Source organism: Hemicordylus capensis, chromosome 2 (assembly GCF_027244095.1).
Source record: "Hemicordylus capensis ecotype Gifberg chromosome 2, rHemCap1.1.pri, whole genome shotgun sequence".
Taxonomy (NCBI): domain Eukaryota; kingdom Metazoa; phylum Chordata; class Lepidosauria; order Squamata; family Cordylidae; genus Hemicordylus; species Hemicordylus capensis.
Window position 1 is genome coordinate 100,560,093 of NC_069658.1, and position 20,358 is coordinate 100,580,450.

Genomic DNA, 20,358 nt, shown 5'->3' on the forward strand with positions numbered 1-20,358 from the left:
TGCCACATATATAGGTATCTACTTTAAAAATGTAAAGATGTGCATCTACAAAAATACAATATACGAAGGAAGTTGCTAGGACCGGGCCACTCAGCTTCAGCCCTCCAGCAGATGTTGGCTGGGAACTCCCATAATACTCAGCTATAAGCCACTGTGGCTGAGGTTTATGGGAGCTGTAGTCCAAAAACAGCTGCAGGGCCAAAGTTGAGCAGCCCTGTTCTAAAATAATGATCCAATTCTGTGAGGCAGGCTTCAGTGACTGCTCCTGGATCCTGCACATGCTCCTTGTCAAAGCTGCCCATGGGGTCCACCCCTACCCCTTCCCCACTCTTATATCCCCTTATACTCCTGCCTGTGAGCATAACACACTTTGCTCCTCCAATTCCACTATCTTCAACCATCTGAAGGCCTCCTGCTCTCTACTGCTCTTTCTATATTCTTGCACTTTATATTTGCAACTGCTTCCCAGAATAACTGTATGACACCTCCTTTCTTAAGTCCTTCAAAACCTCTTAAAACCCACCTTTCTCTGAAGCTTTTAGTGCAATGCTTTAGTCTCCATTCCCCACAGCAAACGAATTAAAAAACCTGTAACTGAAAACTACAATTTCTTGCCATGTTTTCCAAGACCTCTCTTTCCTCTCCTTCCTCCATTTCCGTGTGTGCGTTTATATGCACACACAAACACAGCATACGCAAATGAGTTGTCTTCTTATTCTTATTCAAGGACTTGTCTTCTTATTCTTTAGAGAGCTTCACATGCATGGATGGCAATAATGATAAAAATGATTCTTGGATGAATGTTTAGTGAATATAATATGATCACTAGCCTTTAGACTTTTCATAAAGTTGTAAAGTTGTGCCCTCGGGTCAGTGTCAACTCCTGGCGACCACACAGCCCTGTGGTTGTCTTAGGTAGAATACAGGAGGGGTTTACCATTGCCATTTCCTATGCAGTACGAGATGATGCCTTTCAGCAGCTTCCTATATCACTGTTGCTCGATAAAGGAGTTTCCCATATTCTGGGAAACATACAAACGGGAATTCGAACCGGCAACCTCTGGCTTGCTAGTCAAGTCATTTCTCTGCTGCGCGATTAGATGGTTAGACTTTTCATACATTATCTTAAAATACTTCCCCTAAACCAGGGCTGCACATCTTCAGTGCATCCACAGACACAGTAACCAATAGTCAGGGATGATGGGAGCTGTAATCCAACAATAACTGGAGGCTGTTGTGTAACCCTGCCTAAACAATACAGCCCTTTCTAATGTTTGTATTGCTTATGGGCATTAAAATAATATAGATGAAATTCTAAAGAAGCACCAATTTAATGAGACAAGAACTAATGTAGTACCGGTGCTTCTGAAGAGTTCCAGGCTAATACTGTACCACTGTTTGTGTGAGAGGCAAATTTTGGTTTTCCCTGAAAGAACTCTGTGCTCTCCAAAAATATGTCCCTGAGGGCTATGTGACTCTCAGAGACATGTTTTCAGGCAACGCAAAACACTTCTGGGGAAGAGGACATTAAAACTTGCTCCTACCACAGAGCTGGCAGTAGAGCTAAGTTAGTTGAACTTTTCAGAAGTACTGGCGCTTCACTAGTCTGGATATCAGTCAACAACAACTTTTTTGCATTTATATACTGCCCCATATAGGAATTCCTAGGCAGTTTACCAACTAAAAACACAAACAATTAAAACATTACATCATGCAAAACAATTTAAAATAACTATCAATAAAACTTCAAAACATTATGAACTAAAAGCCTAATAAAATTATGTTATTTTTAACAACAGTATATAACTTGTATATATACAGTATATAACAGACAATATAACTTGCACAAGGCTATTCTGCAAGCGGTGTAGCTGAGCAAGGATTTAACACTGGGCACACCATGTCCTCCTAACCCAATATTTGCAGTGCATCATTTGCATGGGTAGAGTTGTAGCTTCAGTTTTTGTGGCACAGGCCTTAGCATTATCTCAACAGCAGTTAAGGTTACGAGGTAGGGCAAAATCAATCAATTATACATGGAAAGTCTTTAGTTTTCTTTTTACGTTGATTTAATAGCAATAGCAATAGCACTTACATTTATATACCGCTTTATAGCCGGAGCTCTCTAAGCGGTTTACAATGATTTAGCATATTGCCCCCAACATTCTGGGAACTCATTTTACCGACCTCGGAAGGATGAGTCAACCTTGAGCCCCTGGTCAGGATCGAACTTGTAACCTTCTGGTTATAGGGTGGCAGTTTTACCACTGCGCCACCAGGGGCTCTGTCTTAATATCTTAAGAAGGGACATTCTGATTATTTTTGAGAACCCTGTTCAAAAGGGCCAAACCAAATGTAGAGACTAAAAGTTTGGCTACTGTTAAAAATGGCAACTGCATCTGTATTATGGCATGAGTAAGTTCTACTAGCTATCAGAGAAAGAAGAGGGGCCTAAGCACATGGCTGTCATTTTCCGTGACAACTATGCACTAAGGGTAATGTCAAATTTGGCCCTTAGTGGCATGACTAAAAGTTGCTGCTGCTTCTTCTTCTTTTTTTTTTGCTTTACAGACCCATGGTGAAATTTGGCTGTGGCACCTAGACTAGGATATTCAGAGGTAGGAGTTATTTAACAAAATCTCCATTTGTCCAAAACCACCCTGTTTCTGTTCCAAGTAGGTCACTTGTATGGGGCATGAAGAGTAGTTCATTTACCCTGCACAATGTCCATCTCTAAGTCTGGTAATTTTATCCATGTCCATTGTCTGGCTCCCAAATTTTGGGGCTAGCTTCTAAATACAAAGAAAGTTTGGCAAGTCTTGATGTAATCAAGACTCCAAAAAAAAATATGTAATACAAGACATTACACAATAAAGAAAAACAAACGGACAGTTGACCATAATGCTTTCCCTTGGATATAATTTATATAGCAAGGTCAGAATTATCTAGAGTATGCCAATTAAACTGCCGAAAAAAGAAAATAGTTCAAAGAACCATGATATCCTATGATTCCAATCTCAGCAAGGAAGATCTGGCAAATTTGATGATGAGCTCTTGCATCAAACCACATTGGTCCACGTCACTGATTTCTTACAAAGTTAACAAGCAGTAAGTTGAGTTATCCAGGCACTATTATGAGATGCAAACATGCCACCAGTGCATGCAGACACTGTATTTTATTCATTTTCCTCATAGGCATAATGAAAGAAGTGACTGATTCATTCCATGCCTTTAAAAAAAAAACTGTATGCAAAATGAAACACACAGGTGGAGTATTTACAACACAGATTCTTTAGTATTCTAAAATGTTGAAACAATTTCATTAAAGTGCTTATTTTTCATAGATATAAATAAAAACAGTCAATCAATTAGAAAGCAGAGCTCAGAGAATTTTGTTGTTGCTGCTGTTAGACAGAATAGCAGGGTCCATACTGTATCATGTACACAGACAGTGTGACTAGTAGTGCTAATGAGTTTATCAGTGTCGACAACAACCTCTGAGTCTTTGGCAAGGACCAGAAATGGCATGGATTGTTGTGAAAGCTCTCTGACAAGCCTTGGGCAAGGCCCAGGATCTGACAAATCACCACATCTGGAGTCAAGAACAAACAAGAACATTCATTTGCTGCATTGGTATGATCATCTCCTGAGAAATTCAATTTATACTTTTTTTAAAAAGTGTTTTGCTCCTTACATTTGGAGAGAGAAAAATTCATAGAGTATGCTTAAAATATTTAGAGAGGAGTAGGAGATGTGGATTGGACAGGGCTCAAGAGAAGGAGAACGACTGCTCCATGTTCCATTTGGTTCCTGATCACCATGACAGCATTATTCGTGACCCTCCCCTCCTCCACTATGGTACTAAGCTACAAGCCCTGTTCAGGCATATTCCCTCCATACGCAATCAACACATGGAGAAGAAAATGGGAGCACACTGGCTAGCCACACTGACCCACACTAATGTGCCAGGGGGCCACACACCCCTAAGTACCCCTAAGCATCTATCTACTATTCAGTGCTTGATTGCAGTGGGCAGTGCTGGGCATGCAGGAGGTTCTCCTGGTTTTTATTATTATGCCATGCAAAAATAGTTGGGGTTTTTTCTAAGGTCCAGAATTAAGCCAATTCTTCCATATTTACATTATACTACTACTATGAATTTTTATATACCGCTCTTCAACCAAAGTTCTCAAAGCGGTTTACATAGAAAAATAAGCAATACAATAATGAGCCCTTTCTCATGATTGGAGAAAGGGCTCAAAAGGGGAGAGGAGAGGAAGTCTTCAAAAGCTTACCTCCCCTGCAGACAATCCACTCATAGAGTCTGGGTGCAGACATCACACAGCCAGAGGTGCAGCTGCCTCCTCAGGCAGCGTGGAGGGTCGGGGGGCTGGGAGCGTCTCCCCGCTCCCCGGAACTCCCATAATGCACAAGTGTGTGTGGCATTATGGGGATTCCCATGATGCAGGCCAGGATCCCGAGCAGCCTGGGCTGGCAGACGACCAAAGAAATGGGGTTAAGAGAGCACTTGCTCTCTTAGCCTCGTTTTGAAGGAGGGCTCCATAGGCAGGTTTGCTGCCTGCCTCCCGTTGGCTCTCACTAACAGCCAAGAGCAGGCTTGGCTGCCCTACCCCGCTCTTGGCTGCTCATAAGAACAGCCTCAATGTGTACATGGGAATAGATTCCGCCTCTTTTGATACAGACCCTGGACTGCTTTAAGGTGGATTTTTCCTTCTTTTTAGAGCAGGCCACAAGTAACCCTGTCAATAGAAAGCAAGCACAAAGTAAATGATTGTGCTGAAGAAGCAAACACAGGAGTATGGCATCACATTTCAACCAATTTGACCTCCCTTGTCACCAACAGTCACATTTCCCCCTTAAAATGAGATATACTTGCTGGTTCTTTCCTCAGATTTCTAGCTTACTAAAAGACACTGCCCACACATCTTCATGCTTCTGTCCATTGTCTTAGGGACCAGAACTTTAACTGCAATCTACAAATCAATGGTCCAGTGTGGCATTGCAAAAATAACATTTAGTCCCAGGCTCCAATCCCCATTCAACTGTGGTGTCCAATAGATGACCTTGGACAAATAATTATCTATGGTTAAATAAGGGCTCTGAGGAATTAGAGAAACAAACATTGATACAGTTTCAATGACCTGCCCAAGCCACTGGAATCTGCACTTTTCAGTTGCCTCCTCCCACACACAAAAACAGCATACTCATGGCCGTGATTTCAAAACAGTCTTATGAAGAGAAATGGGAACCACCACCAATTTGACACATTTCAGCAGTATTGTCTAACAATCAACACAATTCTGGGAAGGCACTGCTTCAACGCAAGTATGTGGTTACTAGCATTTAAAATGTGCTTCCTGTGGCCAACCAGATGGTAAGGTGGTGAGAAAAAGAACATGGGGTGACTGGAACGGAAGAAGAGACATTTCTGTCTCCACTGCTGATGCATGCTGCTTCTCTATGCTACAGAGTTGTAAGATCAAAGTGGAGGAAATGATGTATGCTTTCAGCGGCTTCATTCCTCTAGTTTGCTACTTATCAGGAGAATTTTGCCAGAGGCTTTTTTAGAATCACATTACTCTCTAGTCAGATGAGGATAGCACTTATGTAGGATTGGGAGGATAACACACAAGATAGTATCTTAAGATCCCATCAAAATAACAGCAACAAAAAAATCCCAAGGTTTAGCGACTGAGGAATTATCTTATGAAATCAAATCCAAAATGGTAGAAGAGGCAGTACAGTAACTTCTGAATTGCTAGCGTCTCAACCTCATTTGTAACTCCAATGGCAAGGCTATTACACAAAAGCTCATTTCCATATTTACACTGCCAATTAAACAACAAGACAAACAAGCTCATTCTGTGAGTTGGCATGCTACATGGGAAACCAGAAGAGAGAAACATCTACATAGACCTTCAAAGGAAAAGATCTAAAGCAGCAATCACACACACACACGTAAACACAGGGCATCTGAAAACACATGCTTCACATTTCTACTCTGTAGCGTACTCAATGATATTAAAGTACTGCACACTAGGCATTTACACTACAAAAATCCATTGCTTTCCAACTGGTTTAGAAGTAATGGCTTTCCCTAAGGAATCCTGGGAAGAGTAGTTCTTGGATTCCCTCTGGAAGGGAATAATGACCATTAAACCAGATTGGGGTCATAATACTGACATGCTGTGCTCCTTGACTTTCCATACTTTTAAAAAAAAAGTAGTAGTTCTACAGCACATTTTAATCAATCATAAAGGTGACGAAGAATTTAAGAAAACCAGTGCACACGCGCATGCGCGCGCGCGCACACACACACACACACACACACACACTTCAGACTCCTCACCGTGGTGAACAACTTAATACAATCAAACAAACTGAAGCTGAATCCTTCATACGGCAAGGGAAAAAGCTGGACTCCCACCACATGGGTGTGGCTCTCTGTCAGATTAGTACTTTTGGTCCACAGCTACACCTGGAAGCTCAGGCTGCCTATCAACAACTTTACCTGGTAAGAAGACTAACCCTTCCTGAAAACTGTTTGGATGCTTCACCTAGTGTAGATTGCAACAGTCCAACTCTTTACAGGGTTGGGCAATGGGGAGCAAATTACATCAATGCTCAGATACCTGTACTAATTCTCTGTTCTTTTCTTGGAACAATTCAAGTTGTGGATTATAATCTCTGAAGGTGTTGGGCCTCAGCCATGCTTTAACTGGCTGAGGCCCAACACACCTTCAGAGATTTTCTCTTCCTACAGGCTCTGTTTCAGCCTCTGTGATCCACTGAGATCACCCACTTAATGATACCATCAACGCATCAGATTCACACAGCAATATGAGAGAGAAGGAGGGAGGGAGAGCAATGACACAGACAGAGATAATCAGAGACAAGTATTCTCAGCTATGACACGGAACTCCTTCCCACTTTGAGAGTCCAAAGCAGTGTGAGACCTTCTTGTTTTGAGCTAGCCTTTAGGGACCAGTGGTTATACAGGTATTGGCAAAGAACAGGGAAATCACTGAATATGATTCAATTTTATTCGGCCTTGTTGGGGCATGTTTTTGCCTTCAGGGAGGGTCGCCTATAAATCTAAATAGTAAAAATAAATGTGCACAGAAACCAAACTCATTTTCCACCACTGACAAAACTTGACAACAACATGGTTTAAATGTCCCAAACCCCAAAAGGTGCCAAACCTAAATATGATATAATGCATGGGACTGCCATGCTTTGTAGCTCATGAATGCATGCTACCAGCTCCCTGGCAATACTGTTGATGGAAGCTTTCTGGGCCTAGATTGTTTTCCTCAAGATTACTGAGAAGTAGACAGAGGGAAATAACTATACAATGTAGGAGAGAGATGACTTTTGAAAGAGCCCCTTATTCCAAGTCCTGCCAGTTTAGTCTCACCTGCCGTCCCCACTTCAACTGCACTAACTCATCATCATCACCAATAATAATAATAATAATAATAATAATAATAATAATAATAATAATAATAATAATAATATATTATTATTATTATTATTATTATTATTATTATTATTATTATTATTCAATCTCTATACCGCCCTTCCAAAAATGGCTCAGGGCGGTTTACACAGAGAAATACTAAAAAAATAAGATGGCTCCTTGTCCCCAAAGGGCTCAGATTCTTTTAAAAAAACAAAAAACAGAAGATAGACACCAGCAACAGTCACTGGAGGTACTGTGCTGGGAGTAGATAGGGCCAATTACTCTCCCGCTGCTAAATAAAGAGAATCACCATGGTAAAAGATGCCTCTTTGCCCAGTTAGCACATCCACATCAACGTCCTTCATAGCCTAAAAATACATATTTTGATTTTCCTCAAGTCAATGGCAACAAGGTTCTCAAGGGACTAGAACTATTTGATCTCTCCCCTGGTGTCTTGCCTACTAAGAAAGAAAAATGAAAATCTTACATTAAAGAGAAATTATATGCTTAGGAAAAGTAGCTCACCAAGTAATTCTTTGTGTTTTCTCTACACAAAATGCAGGGACTTTTTTTTTTTAAAAAAGAAGGTTCATTAATAATCAGGCTGAAGGAAGAAGGAAGCCGGGGGAGAGATAGAGACTTGCATTAGCCTGTTTACTGTCTAGAGCATCAGCACTTGATGGCTCTTCATAATTTCTGCCAAGCTTAACACCACTTGTCAAAAATGCTGCACAAATCATGCCTTTCTAGCAATTTTTCAATATATCCTATTAGATGCCAGCTTGACAGAGTCATATTTCTGAGCACCATTGCATCAACATGACAGGCAAACATTTTTATATAACTAACAGCCGAATCCTAATGCTTACTGCAGCAGGACATAACAGTGTAGGATGCAGTCATATCGGCTGCTACGCCAACGCAATCTGGCAAACCACAATTATGGAATTTGCCATCCCCAAGGTGTGGTGGTGTCAACTTTAGACAGTTTTATGTTTTGTTATATTTTAAATGATTAGACAAATACAGTAAGGCCTCTTTTTTCACAGGGTTTCTGTTCTGGCCTATTGCCGCAAACAGTGAAACCGCAAAAAAAGAAACCTTGAGCCTATGAGGATTGCGGGGGGTTAGGTGTGAGCACACTTACATGTGCTCAAACCTCATTAAAAAGTGAGCGGGGAGCAGAAACAGTAAAGCACATTACCTTGCTCTCCAGCCAACCCCCAAATCCTCCAATCTTCTGGCTTTTGGTGGGGGGAGTCACAAAATGGCCACTGGAAATGACACTGGAAGTCATTTCTGGGTGGCACAGCCACAAATAGCTGAAAATAACCCTAGTTTTAGTGCACAAACAAAAAATATTAAGTCTCTATACCACCAATAGGCCTTTATCCACAAAATAGCCCTAGTTTTAGGTGAATGAACAAAGAAACTAGGTCTCTATACTGCAAATATATACTGGCTGCCTAGAGTTGCTTGACTAACAAGCAGAAGGTTGCCGGTTCGAATCCCCGCTGGTACTGTATTGGGCAGCAGCGATACAGGAAGATGCTGAAAGGCATCATCTCATACTGTGAAGGAGGTAGCAATGGTAAACCCCTCCTGTATTCTACCAAAGAAAACCACAGGGCTCTGTGGGCTCCAAGAGCCAAAAGTGACTTTGATGGCACACTTTACCTTTAGAGTTGGAAACAGAAGGCTGAATGCAACCTAGCCTCATTCAGCAAGGCAATGTTTATTATTATTTTAAAATTTCCACACTGGTGCTGAAGGCATATATGTTGGCACAAAGTTTTAGGATTAGTCATTCTAATGTTGCACAGCAGGAAGAAGTCTGAATGTTTCACATGCAAGAGGGCAGGAGTAATTTTCATTGATCCCCTCTTCCGTTTGCAACCATTTATACCTTCCAAAAATGTGTTTCTGAGGGTCTCACAACCCTCACAGACAAAATTTCAGGAACACAGACAGCTGAAGAGAGAAGACGGGGTAAGTACAAATCATTTCCTGTGACATGGACAAAAAACATATCCCTCTGCATGAAATTAGTCTGGATGTCTACTACTGTTTTAATTTGTCTCGTGCATGTACATAGGAACTGCTTTCTACTGAGTCAGACCATTGGTCCATCTAGCTCAGTATTGTCTACACAGAATGGCAGCAGCTTCTACAAGGTTGTAGGCAGGAATCTCTTTCAGCCCCTTTTCTGACATGCCGGGGAGGGAATTTGGAACCTTCTGTATGCAAGTACGCACGTACTCTTCCCAGAGAAGACTCATCCCCTAAGGGGACTCTCTTAGTGCTCAAACATGTAGTCTCCCACTCAAATGCAAAAAAAAAAAAGCAGACTCTGCTAAGCAAAGGGGACAATTCAAGCTTGCTACCACAAGACTAGCTCTCCTATAGTGTATATTATATCGTGGTGAATTAAGCAGATTGTGGAAGAAGCGTGAAACAACACATACTCCGAGCATCACACTGCCAGAGAGCCATTGTAGCCCTATAGTTAGAGCAATTATCCTGCAGTTTGTGGTTAGCCCATGTAAAAAGCCCCACTTACCTCCTGGGATAAGAAGGGAATGACCTGGGCACATATGGCATTCAGCCTCTTGACAATTTCTGCCTGTGGATGAGAAAGGGAAAGTCAGTCAGCAACATGTTGCAACTATACCATTGTGACCACATATAAAGAACAAGCACATTTAAATAGCAGCTTTGACAGATGGGCAGCTGGAACTTTTGGATTAGCTTCAGATACTGAGGCAGAAACCACAGTTTGGAAAGCTGATGGTATTCAGCCACTGCTGTTTTGGAAAGCAGGGACATCAGACTCCTCCCCATTTGCAATAAAATACCCTTTCTACAGGGAAACAATCATTTGATGTGGTGCCAATGCTCCCAGTTTCCAGATCAATAAATGGTTCAATGCGGCATGAAAAGTAATTGTAGCATTTCTCCCCTTGCCCTAAAATCCAAAAAGGGTGCCATAAAGCAGAAGGGAACCTTCACTGATTACTTCTGCTCCCCTAGTGTTTCTCGGTGGGCCCCAATACCAACCCAAACATATGGAGGAGTTGTGGTGTCATGCCTACACTGGGATCCCTTCTCTCCATCCCATAAGCTCCTGCAGGGGCGTAATGAGGCTGGAGTGGGCCCAGAGACAAAATTTTAAAATGGGCCCCTCGCTGATACACACACACACTCACTCACTTCACATTTGACTTGCCTCTGGCGGGGCCCTCGAGGCGTGGGGGCCCCCAGGCAGCCGCCTCCCTTTGCCTAATGGTAGTTACGCCCCTGAGCTCCTGCCTCAAGTACAGACTGATGCTCTTTGCTAATTCCTGTATTCTGTTTTTGTCATACTAATATCTGGCTGGCATGCAATCATCTATGAGGGCTGTTAAGGAGGACCCTGACTCAAGCACAAGTTTAGACCTAGGTGACCTCAGGAGTACTAGGAATTTTACAGTTGTCCCAATGCATGCATCTTCCTAGCAGGAAATAAAATGTAAGTAATGGCCATGCCAGACCCAGTTCAACAATTAGGCAGTGAATAATGGTCAACAATAACCTCTTGCCGCTTTGAGAGTTTCTTGCAATAGCAAGTACTCAAGTGCTGATGCAGAAAGAGAATTTAATTTCCATCATTAAATCAGACTTTCTTGAAAAACTTCCAGTGTTTCATGGCACAACGAGAAGCTACACCTTTTAAAACCTCAGATTGGCACAATAAGATTCCCCTTGCCCCCCAACAATATGGAAAAGCAAAAGTATCATTCTGCTATACATGAAACCAAGTATGTATTTTTCTCGGTTTAAAAATATTGAAAGAATCCGAGACATTATTTGATATGTCATAAAGGAGGAATGTTCACACTGAAGTGAGCTTCTTATTTAAAAATAGTTATTGACCCATTAAAGTTTTCTGATTGATTAATATCAAGACAACCTATTCACTCACCATTAAATATAAAATAGGATATCTCAACACAGATCATATTTTCATATTGAACACACCCACCCTTTCATGAATACAACTCAGATTTAAAAATGGATTAATGATTCTAAACCTATTTTTAAAAAATGATTTTCTCCAGATCTCCAGATGTACACATAAAGCAAATCCCTCAAGCTGGAATTTATTCCAGGTCTTGATTATGTGCTCATCTGTCCTGAAGTTGCAAGGGCTGAACACTCTTCAAATATAAATTTGTTCATGTGCTACAGGGAATATATATAAAAACTTTGCGATGTGAGATTGGATGAAGGAAAAGCATTCTGGGATAGAGAGGAAGAACTGAGTATCATCAGTGTAAAGATGATAATGAAAACTATGGCACTTAATGAGGTTACGCAGGGACTGTGGAGAGTGCTAGAGAGAGAATGAATGGCAAGGGATCAAGAACAAAGACATGTGTAACCGCAACAAAATGAGGAAAAGGAGGAAGAAAACAACCCTGTAATAATTATTATAAGCAGGTAGGAAAAGGGCTACTCCCAAGACATGGAGCAGAAGTAGGCAAACTTTGGCCCTCCAGCTGTTATTGAACTACAACTCCCATCATTCCCAGCCACAATTTATTGGGGGGTGGGTTGTATGTGAATAAAGGAGACGGTGGCATTTTTGAATGCTGTTGTGAAGGAGCCAGAGGAGGGAGGGGTGGAGAGGATGGATAATGGCAGGGGAGATGGCAACCAGGTTCAGGAAGGGTTAAGATCAAGTGGACATATGGAGGGATTCATTGAGGACATCAGGGAAAACAATCATGTAAGATACAGGGCAGAAAGAGGGAAGGATTAAGGGAGGTAAAGGAAGAGGGAGGGAGGCAAACAGAGCAAGCAAGAACTGAATAGAAGGTTTCAGTGTTGGTGTTGAAGGTGGCAGCAAAAACTTGGGCAGGGGAAAAACAAGAGGATTAGATAGGAAAATAGGCCTTAGCAAGGCAATACAAGCTGAGAAGAGGCACTAAGGATTCCTAAATCTGGTGCAGATCCAGGAGATGGAGTACTTGTTTCCCCAAGTGCATGGCATAAGGAGAAGAGGATGGACTGATAGTGGCTAGAATGAGCCCACTCTTTTGTTCTCCTCAAAACGCATTCAGCTGCATGAGAGAATCAACAAAAAGATCAACTGGAGGAAAGCAAACCAGGGCTGGGGATGAGAGGGATGCATTTGGAGAGTGGAGCAAATATGTCAAGACTTGAGGACAGGGAATTATTGCAAAGGAAAAAGAGGAGCTCAAAGAACTCAAATGTGAAATTGCCGGCCTCCTTGCTAAAATATATAACTTATCCCTGCAATCAGTCTCTGTACCAGAGCACTGGAAAGTAGCAAATGTAAAACCAATTTTCAAAAAGGGGCAATCCGGGAAATTACAGGACAGTTAGCTTAACATCTGTTCCAGACAAATTGATGGAAAGCATCCTCAAGGATAATATTGTAAAGAACATAGAACATCAGGCCCTGCTAGGAGAGAACCAGCATGGCTTCCACAAAGGAAATCTTGCCTGACCAACCTTTTGGAGTTCTTTGAGAATGTCAACAAGTGTGTGGATCAAGGAGATCCAGTTGACATAGTACACCTGGACCTTCAAAAAGCTTTCGACAAAGTTCCTCATCAAAGACTCCTGAGGAAACTTAGCAGTCATGGGATAAGGGGACAAGTGCATGAGTGGATTGCTAACTGGTTGAAAGAGGAAACAACGGGTAGGGATAAATAAAAGAGGGGAAAGATAGGGATAAATAGAGAGTTTTTTACATGGAAGAGAGTAAGAAGTGGGGTCCCTCAGGGATCTGTACTGGGACTGGTGCTTTTTAATTTATTCATAAATGATCTAGAAGCACGGGTAAACAGTGAAGTGGCCAAATTTGCAGATGATACAAAACTCTTGCGGGTAGTGAAATCCAAAACGGATTGTGATGAGGTCCAAAAGGATCTCTCCAAACAAGGGGAATGGGTGACAAAATGGCAAATGCGCTTCAATGTTGGCAAATGTAAAGTGATGCACACTGAGATGAAAAACCCCAACTTCAAGTATACGTTGATGGGATCTGAGCTGTCGGTGACTGACCAGGAGAGGGATCTTGGGGTCATGCTGGACAGCTCGCTGAAAGTGTCGACTCAATGTGTGGCAGCTGTGAAAAAGGCCAATTGCATGCTAGGGACCATTAGGAAGGGGACTGAAAATAAAACTCCTAATATTATAATGACCTTATACAAAGCTATGGTGCGGCCACACCTGGAGTACTGCATACAATTCTGGTCACCACATCTAAAAAAGGACATTGTAGAACTGGAAAAGGTGCAAAAGAGAGCAACCAAGATGGTCAGGGGCCTAGAGAGCACCTTGCTTATGAGGCAAGGCTACAACACCTGGGGTTATTTAGTTTAGAAAAAAGACAACTGTGAAGAGACATGATAGAGGTCTATAAAATTATGCATGGTGTGGAGAAAGTGGATAGAGATAAATTCTTCTCCCTCTCCCATAACACTAGAACCAGGGGTCATCCCATGAAATTGATTGCCAGGAAATCTAGGACCAACGAACAGAAGCACTTTTTCACATAACGCATAATCAACTTGTGGAATTCTCTGCCCCAAGATGTGGTGACAGCCAACAACCTGGATGGCTTTAAGAGGGGTTTGGATAACTTCATGGAGAAGAGGTCTATCATCGGCTACTAGTTGGGGGGCTATAGGCCACCTCCAGCCTCAAAGGCAGGATTCATCTGAGTACCAGTTGCAGGGGAGTAACAGCAGGAGAGAGGGCATGCCTTCAACTCCTGCCTGTGGCTTCCAGTGGCATCTGGTGGGCCACTGTGTGAAACAGGATGCTGGACTAGATGGGCCTTGGGCCTTATCCAGCAAAGCTATTCTTATGTTCTTATGATAAATAAGTGACAGATAAGGACAGAAAATCCATTGTCTCAATGGTTTGCAGATCACAAAAGAAGGAAGGAAGAAGGAGCTAGGGAGGGCAGATTATGCAATGCTGAAGAAAATATAGGTGATGACCAGATAGGGAATTTAATAGAACACAAATCAGAGAACTTTGTGAAGATATGATCAAGAGAGTGCCCAAGGCAGTGAATCAAAAAGTCTGTCCAAACCTCAAAAGTAAGAGGCGAGAGAGAGGTGACAGGAAGCAGCTGTATCTGACGGATCATCCACAAGAATGCTGAAATTGCTAATAAGCAGGCATAATGTTACTGAGGAAGGAAAAAGGGAGCCAGGCATCAAACTCAAGAAGAAGCCAGGAGCTAATCATGGATGCAGCTCTTTAATCCTAAAATGGAGTTCAACATCCAAAGAGCTGAGCATTATTGTATCACACAGAATTTTCTTTAGCCATTGTGGCTGGAAATGATGGAAGTTGTACAACATATCTAGGGACCCATGGTTGGGAATCCCTGTAAGCCAGCTTGCCTGCTGATAAACGATAAGCTCAACCAATGATGAACGTTGGCTTACTGGCACACATCTTGAGCCTGCCAACAAGCTACTCTTAAATAGTAATTTCTCACAACTTGCTTCTAGTTTAGAGGAAAAAATCCAGAAGATTAGCTGTGTTGTACTTTGAAGGTTAAGGTTTATTGTTTTGCATGAGTTTTCTTAGGCAAAAAGCTTACCTCATCTCAGGACAATACATGCTGAAGAAATAGGCTTGTGGCTACAAAAACTCAAGCTTCCCTCACAGAGTCTTACTTTAAGGTGCCACACTACGCTTATGCTGGCTTGCTTTACCCAAACGTAAAGACTCCCAATATGCCAGTGTTTCATCCCAAGGCAGGTGACCATGAAAATCAAGGATATACAGGTGGCCCTCGTTATTCACCTTTTCAACAAACACAGTTTCACGTATTCGCGAATGGGTCTTAGAGATCCAGTTTCTTTATCCATGGTATAAAAATAGGCTAACATTTGCCTATTTGCAGTTTAGATGACATTTTTGGCTGCCATTTTACAGAGCAGAGCCATTTTGTGATTCTTAAAAAAACATTCCCATGATTTTTTGTGAAAATCGGAGGAATTGAGGGTTTTTGGTGGGGGGCATTGCTGGAGACCTGGAGAGCAAGGTACAGTACTTTTATTTATGCTCCCCCCATTCCATTTTTAGCCTTTTTTGTGTGTGTAGGAACCTAACCCCTAGATTCCCATAGGGCTAGGGTTTGTTATTAGTGGTTTCAATATTCATGCCTATAGGTGAGAACAGAACCTGCACAAATAACATGGGCCACCAGTCATCTTTTCTGGATATGGAATTGTGGTTGTACTTTGGAATCTAAGCAAAATGATTTTGACCTCAAAAGGTGATAAGCAAGCCAGCACAGATTCCCTACCCATTTTTAATAAGTAATCCTGATTCAAGATAGAGAGCTTGCTTAATCAGGATAGAAAGCACAAGTACATGTCTCCAGTTATGTGAATAAATCCTTCAGAAGGGGAATTCTGGGAAAGAACTGTGGTTCCTGGAGAATTCTCCTTTCCTGTTTTACTCCTGTATAATTCTCACACTGGATTTCTTTAGAGTACTTTTCTTAAAGTAGCAACAGTTTTTGTTTTAATTTTTGTGTATGTGTGCAGAGTGCAACATGTGTCACCTAAACAGCACATTTGAAGACCGGCAGATCTGTGAACAAAATGTTTAACCTAGTTAAAATAGAATAAAAACAAGTAACTCAATGTAAAAACAAATGCTTTATGTTCTCAAAGCACAGTTCTATAGTTCCCATGGGTGCAAGATGTGCATTTGGCTTTCTATTCTGTAATTTACTCTATGTGTTTTACTTTAATAGAGTGAGGAAGACAGACCACCACTAAAAGGGACATTTTAAAACTGCATTCTACTTTGGGTCAGTTCGTCATTACATTCAGTGACAAGATGTTTTTTCATGCAAAGTCATTATGTGAATGACAGACACACACATACTTGTGTAATTTAGATTTCTTTCTTTCATCAGCAACCCTTTTGACTTTCTGGCTATGCAATCTTTGAAAAGGTGAATACTTCAAAACCTATCTAACACACAAAAGAACACAAAACTACCAAAAAGAAAACACACATTCCTGACAAGATCCCCATTAAAGAAATGCTACAGTTACAGAGATTTGATACTGAAAGGCATGAAACATCATATAGTGTTCATAAAAAACCTTAGTTCTCTCAGTCACAGACTTAGATCCTAAGACATCCATGTAGAACCTTGCTCTCACAATGGAGCTTTTCCACCTACATTTTGTTCCCAATGCAGCCTCCTAATGCCCCCCTCACTGATGCTTGATATTCAGGGTATCAGGTCCTCACCAAAGCAGACCCAAGCTGCCAAGCATTTGAGAAGTTCCCAATCTCATTTAACTAAATCCACCCACCCACCCACCCACCGCTCACTGAATAATTTTTATGCCTCAAAAAGGTCTTTTATCTCCTCCCCCAATATTGAGTGGGGAGTTGCTCTTCCCTCTTTCCCCACTCCTGCAAGGGGTCTCAAGAACAATGACAGATGAGATGGGGAGCTGCAACAGAAGGAAGGAATAGGCAGAACAGATGAGACATCTTGGGCAAAGCCCTCTTGAATCCAAAGGTGCTCCTGCACAAACAAAATGAAATTTCCGATTCAGGAAATTACAAGCTAGTTACAGTAGCTTAACATCTGTTCCAGGCAAATTGATAGAAAGCATCCTCAAAGATAAAATTGTAAAGCACATAGAAGAAGGCCCTGCTGGGGGAGAACCAGCATGGCTTCTGCAAAGGTAAATCTTGCCTAACAAACCTTTTAGAGTTATTTGAGAATGTCAACAGGTGTGTGGACCAAGGTGATCCAGCTGACATAGTATACCTGGCCCTCCAAAAAGCTTTCGACAAAGTTCCTCATCAAGGTTTCCTGACACAATTTAGCTGTCATGGGATAAGAGGACAAGTACATGTGTGGATTGCTAACTGGTTCAAGGACAGGAAACAGAAGGTAGGTATAATTGGAAGGTTTTCACAATGTAGGGAAGAAAGAAGTGGGGTCCTCTAGGGATCTGTACTGGGACTGGTGCTTTTTATTTTATTCAGAAATCATCTAGAAGTGAGGTATGCAGCAAGGTGGCCAAATTTTCCAAACTAGTTAGAATAGTGAAATCCAAAACAGATTGTGAGGAGCTCCAAAAGGATCTCCCCAAACTGGGTGAGTGGGCAACAAAATGGCAAATGCAGTTCAATATTGGCAAATGTGATGCATACCGGGGCGAAAAACCCTAACTTCAAGTATACACTGATGGGATCTGAGTTGTCCGTGACTGACCAGGAGAGGGATATTGGGGTTGTTGTATAGAGCTCATTCAAAGTGTTGACTCAGTATGTGGCAGCTGTGAAAGAGGCTAGGGATCTTTAGGAAGGGGACTGAAAGTAAAAATCCTAATATTATAATGCCCTTATACAAAGCTATGGTGCGGCCACACTTGGAGTACTGCATACAGTTCTGGTCACCATACCTAAAGGAGGACATCGTAGAACTGGAAAAAGTACAGAAGGCAGCAACCAAGATGATCAGGGGGCAAGCAGGGGCGTATCTAGGGGTGGGGCAGGCAGGGCACGTGCCCCGGGCGCCACTTGAAGGGGGGGCGCCATTTTGTAAAATTTATAAAAATTAAAATGGCTGCCAAGAACAAAATGGCCACCGTGCATGCTCAAATGGCCTCTGTGAGGCCCTAGGTCATGCCAGGCCTTGCAGAGGCCATTTGAGCATGCGCGGTGGCCATTTTGTTTTCAGTGGCCTTAAAAAAAAAAGATTATTTTTAAAATTGGCCATCGCACATGCTCAAATGGTACCTGTGAGGCCCTAGAGGCCAGCGGGGTGAGGGGGAACCTTTGGGGAAAAAACCACACAGACTTTAGGAAGCCCCCCAAAGGGGCTACAGGTTAAAAAAATTTTTAAAAAATTAATATAATATAAGACACTGTACACATATTCAGATTGGCACTATGTACAGAGAATCAGGGCTTGTGAATACTGAGCTGACGCTTATGAGCTAGGATTGTATTCATTTGCTCTTACTTTGCTTCTTGTGATAAGTGAGTTAAATGTGATGTCTTGCTAATATGGCTATTAATGGTGAGTTTGTCTTTGAATCAGTGTGAAATCCTTAATATTAAGGCCCACTGGGAGTTTCTTGCTCTTTCTCTCATTTTAACTGTCTTTCTGAAAGACTAGAATATATTCCAAGCAGTGACACAGTTTACTCTGCATATCCTTTAATTATTTTCAGAGTATCTGGGAAAAGTCAAATTCTCCATTGATTTTTAAAACTTATGTAATAGTGATGCTGCAATGCATAGTAGAGAATTAGACAGGCACTTCTGTTTAGTTTTCCAAATACACCTCCACATAGTATTTAGGTATTTCATGAGCCCCAGCATACTGAAATTTGAGCTTAGGAAAGTACATTTTCACACAACACATAAATCAACTTATGGAATTCTCTGCCACAAGATGTGGTGCCAGTCAACAACCTGGATGCCTTTAAGAGGGATTTGAATAACTTTATGGAAGAGAGGTCTATCCACAGCTACTAATCTACTACCTCCAGCCTCAGAGGCAGGATACCTCTGAATACCAGCTTCAGGGGTGTAACAGCAGGAAGGAGGGCATGTCCTCAGTTCCTGCAAAGGGCTTCCCAGTGGCATCTGGTGGGCCACTGTGTGCAACAGGATGCTGAACTAGATGGGACTTTGGCCTGATCCAGCAGAGCTGTTCTTATGTTCTTAATTGCTGTGTTTAAACTGTATTTAACTGGGATAGATATCTAGGTAGTTATCTGTTCTGGTTAAATGTGGTTTAACTCAGCAGTTTGATCAGGATTGTCTGGAAATTCGGGCTTCTTGTGTCATGCTCCACAGGAACTCATGGGGCTCAGCGACTGCAGTTAATTCTTTAATCACGCTCACCGTGGTCATGAGAATGTGACCAGCATTTGGTTGGGCTGCACCTAAGAGATGTGGGTGCAAACATTTTCACATAATTACACAGATAAGAACATGCTCACACAAATATGAAAACCTAAGTGCAGTTATGATGTGCACATGCACAACCAGAAATCTGATCCAGTTGCAAAATTAGCCTAGCATAACTTTAAAAAAAAACCCAAGTTTTTTTAAAATAAAAAAGATCCTGGTAGGCTGCCAACTTTCTGCTATTGGGGCTTTTTTCAGTTCTTTGTCTTTTTTTGTATGTTATAAATCTCTCTCACCCATAGATACTACCAGGTGAGGTTACTTTAAATCTAGGTCCTTTTGTACCTAGGTCCAAGTTTCTGCTTAATTTGATTTCTTGTCCCTGATCATTTATTTCCTTTTCCTGTGCTATATTGGACTGTCACTCAGCTGCTAATAAGGCTACTCTTTTTCATGACTTATTTCTTTCATCTTGTTTTTCCTGTTTTGCTCTGACAGACTTGGATCTCACCATCTGACTGTTATTCCTGCATATCTTGCCTATGGCTCTGTTTCTTTCACGTTCTCCTCATGTGCTGGACTTAATGGGGTTCTATCATCCCACTTCAGTTTTTCCTCTTTTTTCCTGTGTCATGTTTTTCCTTTATTTAGAGTAACCTGCAAGTAAGGGCTGTACAGGTTGAGTATCCCTTATCCAAACTGCTTGGGACCAGAAGTGTTCCGGATTTTGGACTTTTCCAGATTTTTGAATATTTGCATACTGTAATGAGTTATCTTGGGCATGGGATCCAAGTCTAAATATGAAATATTACTGTACACTGTATTTTTTTTTTTTAGTCTTTATTTCAATTTATACTTTGGTGATGATTTACACTTCGGCGGCGGTCACAGCTGCTACTCCAGCTGCTGGGCTTGTTCTCCCTGCTCACCTTCATCTC

At 41.7% G+C, this 20,358-nt stretch overlaps 1 protein-coding gene across 10 annotated transcripts in view; it reads right to left on the reverse strand.

Annotated features, from left to right (window-relative positions):
• Nucleotides 1-20,358, reverse strand: part of TLE4 (TLE family member 4, transcriptional corepressor) — a 178,103-nt gene that overhangs the window by 114,598 nt on the left and 43,147 nt on the right. For all 10 annotated transcript variants that reach the window (XM_053296550.1, XM_053296553.1, XM_053296556.1 and 7 more), the window contains one exon: nucleotides 10,044-10,106. In XM_053296550.1, the coding sequence (XP_053152525.1) occupies nucleotides 10,044-10,106 (63 nt within the window). The remainder of the gene's footprint in view (nucleotides 1-10,043; nucleotides 10,107-20,358) is intronic.